Source organism: Salminus brasiliensis, chromosome 12, assembly GCF_030463535.1.
Source record: "Salminus brasiliensis chromosome 12, fSalBra1.hap2, whole genome shotgun sequence".
Classification (NCBI taxonomy): Eukaryota; Metazoa; Chordata; class Actinopteri; order Characiformes; family Bryconidae; genus Salminus; species Salminus brasiliensis.
Window position 1 is genome coordinate 35,212,495 of NC_132889.1, and position 16,575 is coordinate 35,229,069.

The following is a 16,575-nucleotide window of genomic DNA, read 5'->3' on the forward strand; positions in this document are numbered from 1 at the left end:
TATCATATTTTACCATCATCCAACTGCTCGCCCACAGGAGGACAACACTCCCCCAGGATACTCAAAACACACCAGCCTTGTGGAGGTGGAGACGGGAGGAAACGCTCCCTTAACACATGAATGAATTCACAGCATGAATGAACAGGACTCGGCCTCAGCAGCACGGCTCTCTATTGCCTTCATACACACACTGTTCCGGCCATGACCACCAGATGTGATGCAGGGCTGAGCGCGCGTGTGCTCTCACACTGCACCGAGCCGCTCTGAGGAAGATCCATGTCAGGCTAAATTCGGTATTGAGGTTACACTGCTGCAGCAGCAGCCAGCTCCTGGCGTCTACATGGTTAAGGGACACAGGGTGGGGTTTGAGGAGGGGGGACCAGCTGCCACCTTTTCTTGTGCGGAACGAGGGAGGGGGGGGAGAGGGTTTTTTCCTCTCTCCACCCGTATTCAGGGAAGGCCCTTCCCCTCGGTAGTGATTGGCTAGTAGTTCGTGCTCACAAGTGGTCCATCAGCTGATTCAGTTCACATGCTTAGAAATAGACCCTATAACACTGGACATGCATGTATATATACTAGGTGTCCAAAAGTTTGCGGACACCCCTTCTAACGAATGCATTCACCTACTTTAAGTTGCACCCATAGCTTATACACACAGATGTGCAAATTCACACACACACACACACACACACACACACACACACTTTTGGTATTGCCAATAGAATAGGACTCTCTGGAGCAGATCATTATGAGCCTATTGGCACCATGCCTAACGCCAGGGTGGGCTACAGGGGTATAACGCCCCCCAGAATTGAACTGGGAGCAGTGGAACTACTGTGTCCTCTGGAATTATAGACCTATATGCGATATGTACAAATATACTATATGGACAAAAGTATTGGGACACCTGCTCATTCAATGTTTCTTTGTAATCAAAGCAATAAAAAGAGCTGATCCTGCTTTTGTTGGAGTAACTTTCTCTTTGTCAAGGGAAGAACATTGGTGTGATTTGATTGCGTTCAGCGACAAGTAACAACTGCCAGATTCATATTATGTCAAGTTTTAAGTGACAAACTGGTAATGAGCTTAGCTATTAGCATTAGCTTTGCCTTTACATTGGAACAGCTGTTGGGTTTCTTTTATTGATCTGATTAACTGAGCTTCCTTGTTGTAATAAAAAAAATATTAAAACGATGAAGCAATTAGACCTATGGCTATTTGCTCCAAATTGCTGCCTCATAATGCTTAAAGCTTAGCGACTGGCCAGAGATACATTACAGGCCGATTTCCCGGACATGGATTAAACCTAGTCTCGGACTTGGTTGCAGTGCCAATGGCGTAATCACCGCTGGACCCCGTCCAAGAAACCACCTGCTTGTCTGGCGTTTCTTCTGAAATCAAGGCTACTAACAGGGCCTAATCTCTCCATTTAACAACCTCTGCACTTCTGGGAAGGCTTTCTACCATAGATGTTGGAACATTGCTGTGAGGTTTGATTGCATTTAGCCTTGAGAGAGCATATGAGAGGTCATATACTGAAACTGCGTGAATAGTCCTGCCACTCCAACTAATCCCAAGGATATCGTGTGGCGCTCCATCACTCTGATTTATAGCTCTCTAGCCGGTGGCTATGAATGGGCCTAGCCCACCCTGAGAAGACCCCCAAGTGCTTTCAACCCAGGCTTGCTTCCCCCTTCCTCAACATTTACAGCCAAATTGTCCTTGAGCAACCCTCCTAACCCTCAATTGCTCCCCGGACACACTCCACTGGGAGTGTGTGCACCCTGCCCCTAGTCTGCTGTACGATGGCTATAAAGGATGATCAGTTAGAACAAGTACACTACATGGACAAAAGTATTGGGACGGCTGCTCATCCATTGTTTCTTTAAAATCAAGGGTCTTAAAAAGTGGAGTAACTGACTCTACTGTCCGGGGAGGAAGGCTTTCTACTAGATTTTGAAGGAGAATTGCTGTGAGGATTTGATAAGAGCGTTAGTGAGGTCAGGATGTCGGATGATCACCACCCCAAAAGTACTGGATGGGGCACCACCAATCATCATTCCAGAGAACACAGTAGTTCCACTGCTCCACAGTATATCCCTGCAGAGCGCTGGGCTACTGATAACAAGGTTGTGGGTTCGATTCCCGGGCTCGGGAACAGCTGCCACTGTTGGGCCCTTGAGCAAGGCCCTTTACCCTCTCTGCTCCCCGGGTGCTGGAGTTGGCTGCCCACCGCTCTGGGTGTGTGTGTACTCACTGCTCCTAGTTCACTAGTGTGTGTGTGTGTGTTCACTACCACAGATGGGTTAAATGCGGAGGACCCATTTCACCTTTACCTTTTCTCTACAGGGCCTAGACGAGGTGTGCCTGTGTGTGCATTTGCACCAACCTAAAGTAGCCGAATGCATTACCTACATTACATTACAAGGGGTGTCCACAAACATTTGGACATGTAATGCATGTCGTATTAGGTCAGCTCAACGCTTTCCTTTAACTAAACCAATAGGAAGGCTTCTTAAAAAATAGGCCACCGGCCAATCAGCGCAGGAGCAGGGCGCGCAATTCCTCCACTAGGCAGCCAATCTCGGTGCAGGGGGCGGTGCTAGGCGGAATACAGGTGTGAAAAGAAAGAGAGAGAGAGGGACGGGAGAGAGAGCAGTAGATTGAGAGGAATAACCCTGCGCGAAAAAAAACACACCTCGACAGAAACGGGGAGGAACGGACGACTGTGTTTAGCTTTAGGGTTAACTGGAGCTTTCAGGGATTCATTGAACCGCACACACACTCATTTGGGTCTGTGTGTGTGTGTGTGTGTGTGTGTGTGTGTTTATGTGTGTGTGATCGGCTCTGAGCACACATCGCCAGCAGGTGTTTTTTTTGGGGGGCAGATCTGGGAAGAAGAGAAGAGAGAGAGAGAGGAAAGTGATAGGAGAAGACAGGGGATGCTGATGAGGCGTGAGTGAGAGACATAGAGAAAAACAGGGAGAGAGAGAGAGAGCTGAAGAGGGAGGGTGCATGGATGGATGGGGCTGCACGGTTCAGGGAGGAAAAAAAACACACGACCTGAATGAAAGCAGGGAGTCTTCAAGTGTGGAGAGGGTAGAGCTCAGTAGCTTGGTGTAGCAACTGGTCTTCATATTGGTCCAAAGGAAGCTGAGCAAGGAGGAGAGCTGTAGATTTTGAGGCAGGAACGAGATGTTGCAGATGCCAGGGGCTGGTTTGAGGGCAGGCTTCTACTCGAGCATGGAGGAGAAGAAGTCAGGAGGGCTTCAGGGGGGCTACAGCAGGGCAGGCTTTTAAGTGCAGGGGCTCTAATTGTTAGTCTTCTCATTAAAGACCATCCAGCCAGCAGGCCTCCTCCACCTGCCATCTCTGAGACGGACTCCAGCCTTCAGTGAGAAAGTAGCCAGATTCCCACCTTGTAGTTGCCTTTTTTTGTGTGTTCATGTGTGTGTATGTGCGTGTGTGTGTCCATTAGCACGCACGCTGCGCACGCACGAAAGCCAGCCAGAGCCCAAAGCGAGTGAGTAAGTACTTCTAGGTGTTGTGGTGTGATGTGTGGTGTGTGTGGATTTGTGTCCGTGTCGTGATCTTTGTGCAACCCCCCTCCACCCCACCCCAGCTTCCTCCGTAGTGAGACCTAATGGCAGTACCAGCAGTGCTGCTGTGGGCATTCAGCCATTGGGCTCAACAAGTAGGTAGCCTATATGTTAGGTTGCTTCTGCACACCTGTGCCCTCACCTTCCCCTCCACTGTGCATATGTGTTCAGAAGTGGAACAGAGGTGGAAGGACACCCATGTGCACCCTGTGTGTTCTGAATGTGCTTACACAGCAGATGTAGGAGACCCGGGAGCAGGCTAGACGGTCCTCGCACCCTGTAGATTTTCTGTTGGTTCATCCTGCACCATGTATACTCTGTGAACCCCCTCCTCCGAAAGATGTTGGACTCTGACGTTGAATTTATTCGTTGAAAGGGACAATTGGGTTGACGTCAAAACCCAACGTTGGTTGGAAATCAATGTCACATCTGTCAAAATCCAACATTGGGTCAACATCAAGCTCCAACGTTAGACAGACGTTGAATTTTGGATATAACCAACAACATATCCGTGTCATAACAACGTTAGAATTTCACGTTGCGTCGATGTTAACATACCTTAAAAACCCAACTGAATATGGGTACTTTACATCAATATGATGTTGACGTGACGTTTGAAAGATGTTGGAATTTTGATGACTTAACATCTTAACTTAAAACCGACAACATATCAACGTCTTAACAATGTTCAAAATTCACTTTGCATGGATGTTAACAGCACCTCAAATATGGCCCAACTAAATATGTGTATTTTACGTCAGTATGACGTTGGCATATGACGTTTGGAAGATGTTGGATTTTGATGACTTAACATCTTAACTTAAAACCGACAACATATCAACGTCTTAACAATGTTCAAATTTCACTTTGCATGGATGTTAACAGCACCTCAAATATGGCCCAACTAAATATGTGTATTTTACGTCAGTATGACGTTGGCATATGACGTTTGGAAGATGTTTGATTTTGATGACTTAACATTGTAACTTAAAAATGACAACATATCAACGTCTTAACAATGTTAGAATTTCACGTTGTGTGGACGTTAACATACCCCAAACACCCAACGAAATATGGGTATTTTACATCAACGTGATGTTGACGTGACGTTTGGAAGATGTTTGATTTTGATGACTTAACATTGTAACTTAAAAACAACAACATACCAACGTCTTAACAATGTTAGAATTTCATGTTGCGTGGATGTTAACAGCACCTCAAATATGGCCCAACTAAATATAGATTTTTTACGTCAGTATGACGTTGGCATATGACGTTTGGAAGATGTTGGATTTTGGTTGCTTAACACTGTGACCATGAACCAACAGCATATCAACGTCTTAACAATGTTAAAATTTCACATTGTTTGGACGTCACCATACCTCAAAAACCCAACTGAATATGGGTATTTTACATCAACATGACGTTGACGTCGGATTTTGATTACTGAATGTCTTAACTTTAACCCGACGACATATCTTACGTCTTACGTCAGCGTTAGAATTTCACGTTGCGTGGATGTTAACATTATCATGTTTCGCACACATTGTGCTTGGGTCACCATACCTCCTTAACCCAACTAAATGTTGTAATTTTACGTCAATATAACGTTTAGAAGACGTAGAATTATTGTGGTTACTTACCACCACAACTTAAAACCAATCAAATATCAACGTCAGCTGTCGTCGCTGTTCCACATCAAACTGATGTTGGCATTAGACGTTGTCATGACATTGAATTTTGCTCACCCAACGTCTCGCCCTACAATCAACCGAATAACAACGTCAGTCGACTTTGGTGGCCAGCTGGGTCCGGTTCTTGTGAGTGTATTACCTAGAAGTGATCCTCCTGTCTTTGTTTTTCTTGCCACTAGACGTTGTGTCCACATGTTTTTGTTCTCTATCTGCAGTTTAACGGGAAACTGATCTGTATTTGTCGCATCTGCACTGTTCCCTGTACCCTGAAAGCACACCTATTACAATAGGAATGCACCGATATGGGATCTGTAGGCCGAGATCTAATATTTTTGCACTACAGCAAAATCTACAGGGTTATCAATGCAGTAAAATAAATAAAAGGCAGATATTATTGCAATAAATATTATCCAAAGTGACGTACATTTGAATCGTGAGTCGTACACAAGGGGGTAAAAGTAGTGTCAGGAGTCCAATAGGTGTCCAATGACTTTTATTGGTGTAGTGTGATTGCAGACCTGGTGAATTAAACCCTACTCTTGCCATTGGCCACTACGTCGACCACCAAACCACCAAATGCCTCATCATCAGCTATATCTAAACATGCCATGCCAAGCTATTATCCGCCTATACAGATGTGATTCCATATGATCACATATTATCACATATCCCTACTTTAAAACCCATAGACTCTTCTTTTAGCATCTGCCCATTGACTTCTATTATAAATGTGTGAAAGCCAGCAGCTTTCTGCTCTTTTCTGAGTTCAGGGAGAGGCATCACGATGATTGTCCGTGGTAATCAAAGGTACGCTACTGTTGCAGTAGATTGAGACTATGTTGGAAATTGGTGGAGTACTCCTTTAATGAACTGGAGGATGTTTCATTAAGTGCGAATAAGCTGGGTAACCTAAGCCCAGACGAGGGTTGGGTTTATGCGGGCGACTGTAAACCTAACCTGGGCTAAGAAAGCCGTCACACCTTCCACACGTACCTGTTCGCTCCCAAAGACGTGCCTCCAACCTCCACCAGCCTGACCTCTCACCTTTAAGCCCTCCACCTTGTCCTTTCCCTCCTTTCCGTCTTGTCGCTCGTACCTCCACCTCCGCCACACTTCTTTCGCTCTCTATTCCCCTGCTAAGAATAGTTTCCATCAAGTTCAGATGTGATTTGGCTTAACACAATTATATCCCATCTCTCTACCTTCCCTCTCCGGCTTCATTCCCTGAGTGCTTAATGGGAAACTATAAAGGGATGGTAATTAACCGGAGAGGGCACTTTTATTAATTAGGTTTTAACGAGAGATGGAGCTTGGGGTGGTGGTGGTGGTGGGGGGGAGTTGAGGTGGGGGGGTGTTAAAACTATCTTAAGAATACTGTTAGTTCTAGATACAGGAATGTAGACACACAGGTATCAAGGATGTCACTGTGAGACGAAGGTCTTGTTCCTTTATCTTTCCTCACACAAGCTCAACCTTAAGATCTCGGAAAGGGCCTGTTTTTTTGTTTGTTTTCAGCCCAGAGGTCAAAGTCCTACAGATGACCTTCAGGCTTTTTAGACAGAGCGGTTCTCGCGGTGTTGTGTTATTCCTCCTTTCTCCAGTAAAACGCTTGTTTACGTCCCTATCCTTCACGACTAGGGTTCAATGGGGGCGTCTGAGCCGAAAGTGTTGGGGTTCACCCACAAAAAAAGAAAAAAGAGCGAGACCGAGAAAGTGAGAGGTGGAGATCACAGTGGACTCGTCCAGCATCTCGTCCAGCAGACCCTCGCTAGGCTAATTTGATGCATGCTGAAAGCTTAAGCAAGGTGAACGTACACATATGCACATGCTGGAAGCAGGTGCAGAGCATAAAATGAGCAGAAGCACCACCAGTAGTCATCGTAATCCATCGTTCATACTGAGGCAGAAAGGAAAGGAAAGGAAAGGAGGGGGGACTGCAGCATTTTGGGGGTTGTAGTTGCCTTATTTGCCCTCTAGGTGGCCCTTGAGCACCACCGAGTGTAAACTGCAGTGGGATACACAGGAGAAAAGCAGGAGAACCAACACTGCACCACAGAGGGACGGAGGGAGGAGGGGGGAATGGGGGCTTGATGCAGCCGTGCCTCAGCACACCGGCTAGCCGGCGAGTGTGAGAGCAAAAAGGAAAAGGTCTCTCATTCAGAGTCTTTTTCCAGGCTTTCTCTCATCATCTTACCAACGTTTGCAGTGAGTTCAGGCCTCACACTGTATGTCGAAATGTATCTATACACCCCTGATAATCGCCGAATTCAGCGACATACTTGGTGCATTCACTGGTCTATAATCTCCACTGAAAAGCATTGCTGATAAAATGGGACTCTCCAGAGCAGCCAGAAACGAGCCCTAGGTCACCATGCCCAATGCCGAAAGTTGCCTAGAGAGAGATAAAGGGGTCTAGCTACATTCTCTGGAGTGATGAAGCTCCATCTAGTACCTTGAGGATGAGTTGAAATGGCGAAACTCATCATCCAGCATCACTCCCTGAGGTGAAGGCAGAATGCAATCAGGTCCTCCTCACAGCAGTGTTCCAACATGTAGTGTAAAGTGTTCTCAGAAGGGGAATAAAGGGGTGTAGCTGCTTCCTTAAGAGTGATGGAGCTCTCTCCAGTATCTTTGGGATAAGCTGGAGTGGTAGAACTAATTACCCAAGGTCACATTAACGTAATGTCAAATGACCTGAGCTGAAGGCTGAAAGCTATCAAATTCTCCTCGCAACAATGTTCTTACATGTAGTGTAAAGTATTTTCGGAAGGGTAGAGGGTGTTACTGCAGCAATGGGTGGATGAACTCCCTTGTAATACCCTTGATTTCAGAAGAAATGCAGGACAAGCTGGTATCTAAAGGCATTTGTATAGTATAATGTACAATTATGGAATATGTATACTATAAGATATTGAAAAGTATCATTTAACAGTTGTATATTTTTTATAGTTGTATATAGTACAGTGTATAATTATAGTACAACTATAATTATATACATTTGTATATATTTATAAATATATAATTGTATTGATTTATATAATACAATGTATAATTTTATACAAAAATATATAAACATGGTTTACTATAATAGTTTAGTGTATAATTTTAGTATATATAGTATATAGTGTATAGCATAAGGTATAGTATAGTATATCATTTTTTAGTTTTATATACTATACTGTTTCATTTTGTAGTTGTATATAATATAGTGTAGAATTTTCTAGTTGTATATAATACAACGTTTATAATTTTAGTTTATTTTTTATTTTCTTAGTTTATTTTTTAGAATATAATATGGTTTATAATTGTATAGTTAAATTTAATGCATAGTATATAATTATAATATATATTTATAAACAAATAATTGTATAGTTTTATATAATACAATGTATAACTTTATACAAAATACATAATAGTTTACTATAATAGCTATAGTATAATTAATTTATAAATAAATAGTATAATTTTAGTATATATACTACACTGTATAGTATAGTATATACTTTTATAGTTTCATGTAAAACTGTTAACTGTAATGTTTAATTTTATAGTATATAAAACAAATTGTAGTATATAGTATATGTTTTATAGCATATACTTTTATAGTTGTAAACAATATAGTATATAATGTTATAGTGTATATATTTTATATGTATATGTGTATATGTATATAATATAATGTATAATTTTATAGTTGTATATAATTTTCTAGTTGTATATACTATAATGTTCAATGTTATAGTTGTATATTATACAAATTGTATAATTTTATGGCTGTAAATAATATAGCGTATAATTATATAGTTGCATATAATGTAGTGTATCATTTTACAGTTATATATAATTTTATAGTGGTATATGATGTAGTGCATAATTGCATATTTCACCTTCAGTTTCCTCACCTTTCTCGCCATTCTTTCACAGCAGCATGGTTTCACTACTACAGGCACTTTCATCCTTCTAAGCACCCCCCACACCAACACACTTGGAGTACTCCCTTGTACACACACACGCACACACACACACACACACACACACACACACACACACACACACACACACACACACACTTAACAATGATTTCCTTTTTTCAGTGGGAGCTGTTTTCGCTCACTCAGCACACCTAATAATCTATCACTGTCTCTCGTCCAACCGCTCCCCCTCTCTTCTTTTGCATCTTCTCGCTGCTTCTCCTTTTCTCCCCCCACCTTTCTGTTTACCACGTTTTCTGCCATAATTCTATCACGTTTACACATCCTGCTGACTCCTGTTTCCTTTTCCCTTCATCCTTCTCATCTCATCTCTTCCCTTCTTAGCTTATTAACAGTCTGAGGGCTGTGTTTCGCACTCCATCCTAGCCCCCTTGCCTTCGGGACCCTGTGAGTGTAATCTAGCTGTGTACTGTTTTAACACAGTAGCCTCGATTTCATCCCCCGCCACTTCCACCAGCTCACATTGGACTGTCCAACACGATGCATGCATCACATTTGTGCTGTATGACATCAGTGGTCTTCAATAAAACGTATTTTTGGGATTATCTAAGTGAAAGATCAGTGCTGAGCACGCATAGGATGTTAGCCGTCCTCCAAATGATTAGCCTACTGCAGCAAGGAAAGATAGCTCAGTCAAAACGTACATGGACATAAAGTTTTTTTTTAGGGTTTATTTTCCTGTTTTCCTGTTATTCTATGCCATATTTCCTCAGTAAATGAACCCCTGTTTAGTCTGGGTTAAAGGGATGCACGTACTGTTGACATTTGGACTCAAAATGTTTACTTAATTTAAAGAAATCCATGAAATCTATATTATTTTTCTACATTGAAACTTAAAACTGCAATATAATTAAAATATACAACAGGGATTGATTTATATAATACAATGTATAGTTTTATACAAAAAATATACAAAAACTTTTACTATACTTTTAGTTTACTATAATAGTTTAGTGTATAATTTTAGTATATATATAGTATATAGTGTAAGATATAGTATAGTATAGTATCATTTTATAGTTGTATATAATATAGTGTAGAATTTTCTAGTTGTATATAATACAACGTTTATAATTTTAGTATATAGTATATATTTTATAGCGTATAATTTTATAGTTGAATATAATATCGTTTATAATTGTATAGTTGAATATAATAGCATTGAATATAATTATAATATATATTTATAAGCAAATAATTGTATAGTTTTATAATACAATGTATAATTTTATACAAAATATATACACTTAATTAAAAAATCCATGAAATCAATATTATTTTTCTACATTGAAACTTAAAACTGCAATATAGTGTAACTGAAATATACAATAAGGACAAAAGTATTGGGACACCTACTCATTCAGCATTTCTTCCAACATCAAGGGTAAATGAAAAGAGCCGATCCTGCTTTTGTTGGAGTAACTGACTCTAATGTCCAGGGAGGAAGGCTTTCTACTAGATTTTGGAGCAGCATTGCTGTGATAGTTTGATTGCATTCATCAACAAGAACGGTGCACCACCCTGACTCACCCCCAGCCCATCCCAAAAGTATTGGATGGAGCACCAACCATCATTCCAGAGAACACAGTAGTCCCACTGCTCCACATTGGACTTAATGCTGGGGGGCTTTATGCCCCTCTAGCCCACACCTGGTATTAGGCATGGTGACATTTAATAGGTTCATGCTTATCTGCTCCAGAGAGTAATATCCTATTGGCAGCACATCACTACAGGGACTAGACGAGTTGTGTGTGTGTGTGTGTGTGTGTGTGTGTGCATTTGCACATCTGTCAGCAATGGGTGAAATAGATGCAGTAGATGAATGCATTAGTTAGAAGGGGTGTCCACAAATATTTGGACATACAGTGTATTCGATGCTACGTTTTTTCACTTTCTGCCTGTATTCCGACAAGTCCCGCCTCTTCCATCGCTGTGATTGGCTAGTAGTATGTCGAATTCTGTGTTATGATTGGTGGAATCCTTCTAAATATGATGTTCTATCCAATCCTAGTCCAGAATGCGGCGTTTTCCTGAAAACAGGTAGGAAAACGCATCGAGGCAGAAGCTGAAGTTTCTTGAACATCCTTTATTTTTGTTAAAATAACATGAGAACATTTTATTACCGTTATTTTCGCTGTGGTGTAATATCAGTGCGACGTGTCAGAGGCGAGGAAAACAGCAAAGGTGTCTAAAAGTGCTGAATTGGGCCCTGTAGCTCTCTGCACACCTCAACTAACCTTCTACTAAACGTCTATTAAACATTTAACTAAACAGGTAAATAATAATCTACTGGTAATAACCCTAACCTAACCTTTTAGGATTAGATGTAAGGTTTAGATTAAGTATTTAAGGTTAAAATTAGAGTTAGATGTTGCCTGTATGGGAAGCCCAATTGGTTTCCATATAGGCCGCACATATGGATGCCCTCCAAGGTCAGTGATGGGACAAGGAGGGGTTAAACATGGGCCCTATATGGGTTGGTTGTACACTGCGTAGAGGGCCTAGATGGGACGGACCCATGCGAGATTAAGGTAGGCTGTGAAGATGAGGCCCATTTGGGACGCCCAACTGGGTCCCAGTAAAAGCGCCATACCAGCCCATACCCTCCTGGAACCCTCCCATAGCCTAGGTTCACCCATGTGAGGTAGTTTGCCCCGTGATGGATTCCGTAAAGAATCGTTTACATTCAGTTCAGTTGCATTTAATAGATGTTCAGTTGAACGTTAGGTAAACGTCTACAAAGCTTCAGATTTGCACGTTACAAACGTCTAAATAAGACAATCTGAGAGGCCTCATCTAAAAACGCCTTCAATTTTCTCATGAGAAAGTCTTAACTATGTTCTTACGGTGTAGCCGTTTGTAGGGTAGCTTTTTAAGAAACATTTTTCAGCTTGTCATAAATGAGGCGTGACAAAAGTTTAATGTTCAAGCATTCGGTTCAGTTTAATTCAGTTTAATTGAACTTTATTGTCATTTTATTAATACAGGGTTGTACGGTACAACCAAACCGGTGCAGCTAAGGACATGGTACAAGGCACAGGAGCACAAGGACAATAGACAAGACACGAGACAGGGTGCACAGTCAGTAAGTACAATAAGTAGCTAATAAATAATAATTAAAATCATACAAATGTGTAAAAAAATTATATCAACAATAACCATGACTAAAATTAATTAATAATTAATTCTGTGGAAAATCAAGTAAAAAAAATTGACTAAGCATTAAAACCATTTCAGTACACAAGAAATGAACCCTCCTTGGAAAATATGAGAGCTATTATTTTCCTTATGAAGAAACAAACAGTAGTTTAAGAACAATCTCATTTTAATCCAGTTAAATTAGACATTAATATTGTAGTTATTGAACTATTTCAATTGCTCATTGTAGAAGCTGACCTTCTGACCTCTTACAGCCCGAGGCCAGTGTGAGGCCGACATAAGGTTAAGAAAATATTAAATATATTTTTAAGAATAGATTTTCTTTTTTGTTCTTAGTTAAAAATGTTAAGAAAAATCAGAAAATTCTTGATATTTTTTAAAGAATATTAAAAAAAATATATATATATTTTTTTCTGAAGTATGAAGTTAATAAAAAAAGCTCATCAGTGTCTTAAGGTACTTTTGTGATTCCCAGAATCTAATTACCCCCTCACTAAAAAACAATAGGAGAACATTGTAAGGATGTTGGACACATTGGACTGAGGAAATGTGCTCTCCAGTTATGCTGGAGTGGGTGACTGACTTTCATCTAGACTGAAGGAAGGAATCAACCAGTCCTGCTGTTACTTTATCTGGTTCATGTCTTTTCCTCTCCGTATGGCTTTACTGCTTGGGCCAGTTTGCAGGCGCTTAATGAAGCAAGAGCCCTAGGAGGCTAACTTATGAAAAAGAGAGAGAGAGAGAGAGAGAGAGAGGAGAGAGAGCAGAAGGAATGAAAATGAGAAAGCAAGGTGAAACCATGCAGAAAACAACCATACTGTTAAACCATGTTAAACATTAGAGGCGTTGCTTGCATAAAAATGCCTGAGGTGAGGTGGGAGCATATTAAGTAAATACACTATATGGACAAAAGTATTGGGACACCTGCTCATTTATTGCTTTTTCTGAAATCAAGGGTGTTATCTAAGGGAGTTATCCTGCTTTTGTTGGAGTAACCATCTCCACTGCCAAGTGAATTTTTTTTCGGAGCATTGCTGTGAGAGTTTGATTGCATTCAGTGACTAGCGTTAGTGTTAGTAAGGTAAACATATGGGAATATCACCACCCCACCTCATCCCTAACTCCCCAGCTCATCCCAAAAGTATTGGATGGGGCACCATCATCCATCATTCCAGAGAACACAGTCCCTCCACTGCTCCACAGCTCAATGCTTGGGGGCTTTATACCCCTCTAGTCCACGCCTGGCATTAGTCATGGTTCTCATTAATAGGTTCATGTTGTTTATCTGCTCCAGAGAGTCCTATTCTACTGGCAGTAATTCTCTACAGGGACTAGACAAGCTGTGTGTGTGCATTTGCACATCTGTGTCAGCAGTCCGTGCAACTTAAAGTAGCTGAATGCATTCATTAGAAGAGATGTCCACAAACATTTGGACACATAGTGTAATTCCACAGGGGTTTTGGTTTCTGGTGTTGTGCTTTGTCAGGGCGTGTTTTTGTTGCACAAGGAGGACCTGTTCAATATTAGGTAACAGTGTATGATGCATACAGCCGCGCTGGTCCTTCAACATTGGCCTGGTGAGTTGTTCAAAATTTGAATGATTTGGTGGGTCGGGGGCTGTACGTTTACATTTGTGGCATGTGGCAGATTCTCTCATTTTAGTTGGTTGGCTCTAGTTCTAGTTAGTTGGTGCTAGTTCTAGTTGGTTGGTTCTAGTTCTAGTTGGTTATTACTTGTTCTACTTCATAGTTGGGTTGGCTCTAGTTCTAGTTGGTTGAAGCTAGTTCTAGTTGGTTGGTTCTAGTTCTAGTTGGTTATTACTTGTTCTACTTCATAGTTGATTTGGTTCTAGTTCTAGTTGGTTGGTTCTAGTTCTAGTTGGTTATTACTTGATCTACTTCATAGTTGGGTTGGCTCTAGTTCTAGTTGGTTGAAGCTAGTTCTAGTTGGTTGGTTCTAGTTCTAGTTGGTTATTACTTGTTCTACTTCATAGTTGATTTGGTTCTAGTTCTAGTTGGTTGGTTCTAGTTCTAGTTGGTTATTACTTGATCTACTTCATAGTTGGGTTGGCTCTAGTTCTAGTTGGTTGAAGCTAGTTCTAGTTGGTTGGTTCTAGTTCTAGTTGGTTATTACTTGTTCTACTTCATAGTTGATTTGGTTCTAGTTCTAGTTGGTTGGTTCTAGTTCTAGTTGGTTATTACTTGATCTACTTCATAGTTGGGTTGGCTCTAGTTCTAGTTGGATATTACTTGTTCTACTTCATAGTTGATTTGGTTCTAGTTCTAGTTGGTTGGTTCTAGTTCTAGTTGGTTATTACTTGTTCTACTTCATAGTTGATTTGGCTCTAGTTCTAGTTGGTTGGTGCTAGTTCTACTTCTAGTTGGTTTGGCTCTAGTTCTAGTTGGTTGGTTCTAGTTCTAGTTGGATATTACTTGATCTACTTCATAGTTGGTTTGGCTCTAGTTCTAGTTAGTTGGTTCTAGTTCTAGTTGGTTATTACTTGTTCTACTTCATAGTTAGTTTGGCTCTAGTTCTAGTTGGTTGGAGTTAGTTCTAGTTGGATATTACTTGATCTACTTCATAGTTGGTTTGGCTCTAGTTCTAGTTAGTTGGTTCTAGTTCTAGTTGGTTATTACTTGTTCTACTTCATAGTTAGTTTGGCTCTAGTTCTAGTTGGTTGAAGCTAGTTCTAGTTGGTTGGTTCTAGTTCTAGTTGGTTATTACTTGTTCTACTTCATAGTTGATTTGGTTCTAGTTCTAGTTGGTTGGTTCTAGTTCTAGTTGGTTATTACTTGATCTACTTCATAGTTGGGTTGGCTCTAGTTCTAGTTGGATATTACTTGTTCTACTTCATAGTTGATTTGGTTCTAGTTCTAGTTGGTTGGTTCTAGTTCTAGTTGGTTATTACTTGTTCTACTTCATAGTTGATTTGGCTCTAGTTCTAGTTGGTTGGTGCTAGTTCTACTTCTAGTTGGTTTGGCTCTAGTTCTAGTTGGTTGGTTCTAGTTCTAGTTGGATATTACTTGATCTACTTCATAGTTGGTTTGGCTCTAGTTCTAGTTAGTTGGTTCTAGTTCTAGTTGGTTATTACTTGTTCTACTTCATAGTTAGTTTGGCTCTAGTTCTAGTTGGTTGGAGTTAGTTCTAGTTGGATATTACTTGATCTACTTCATAGTTGGTTTGGCTCTAGTTCTAGTTAGTTGGTTCTAGTTCTAGTTGGTTATTACTTGTTCTACTTCATAGTTAGTTTGGCTCTAGTTCTAGTTGGTTGGAGTTAGTTCTAGTTCTGGTTGATTAGAGCTAGTTCTAGTTGGCACTAGATCTACTTCTAGTTGGTTTGGCCCTAGTTCTAATTGGTTGGAGCTAATTCTAGTTCTAGTTGGTTATTACTTGTTCTACTTAATAATTGGGTTTGGCTCTAATTCTAGTTGGTTGGAGTTAGTTCTAGTCCTGACTGATTGGCTATAGTTGTAGATCTAGTTCTAGTTGAAGTTCTAGTTCAAGTTCTAATTGGTGCTAGTTTTACTTCTAGTTGGTCAGCTCTTGTTCTAGTTGGTTGGAGCTATTTCTAGTTCTAGTTCTGGTTGCCATGAACCCTACTTCTAGTTGTTTGGTTCTAGTTCTCGTTGTGTGGTGCGGGTTCTTGTTGGTTGGTGCTAATTCTACTTCTAGTTGGTTTGGCTCTAGTTCTAATTGGTTGGAGCTAGTTGTAGATCTTGTTCTGGTTGACACTAGTTCTAGTTCTAGTTGGTTATTACTTGTTCTACTTCATAGTTGGTTTGGTTCTAGTTCTAGTTGGTTGGAGTTAGTTCTAGTTGGTTATTACTTGTTCTACTTCATAATTGGTTTGGTTCTAGTTCTAGTTGGTTGGTTCTAGTTCTAGTTGGTTATTACTTGTTCTACTTCATAGTTGGTTTGGCTCTAGTTCTAGTTGGTTGGAGTTAGTTCTAGTTCTGGTTGACACTAGTTCTAGTTCTGGTTGACACTAGCTCTGGTTAGTTGGTTCTAGTTTTAGTTGTTTGGTGCTAGTTCTAATTCTAGTTGGTTTGGCTCTAGTTCTAATTGATTGGAGCTAGTTCTAATTCTGGTTGGTACTAGTTCTAGTTGGTTGGTTTTAGTTCTAGTTGGTTA

The 16,575-nt window shown here is 40.7% G+C and overlaps 1 protein-coding gene across 8 annotated transcripts in view; it reads left to right on the plus strand.

Moving 5' to 3' along the window:
- Nucleotides 1-2,690: 2,690 nt before the first annotated feature.
- Nucleotides 2,691-16,575, plus strand: part of kcnc3a (potassium voltage-gated channel, Shaw-related subfamily, member 3a) — a 122,627-nt gene continuing 108,742 nt past the window's right edge. For 7 of the 8 annotated variants that reach the window (XR_011980682.1, XR_011980681.1, XM_072693326.1 and 4 more), the window contains exon 1: nucleotides 2,691-3,523. Coding sequence is in view for 5 of the 8 variants with exons in the window: in XM_072693326.1 (XP_072549427.1) it covers nucleotides 3,456-3,523 (68 nt within the window). In the remaining 3 variants the exon portion in view is untranslated. Of the gene's footprint in view, nucleotides 3,528-16,575 lie in introns of all 8 variants that reach the window. The other variant, XM_072693322.1, reaches the window with a different exon arrangement.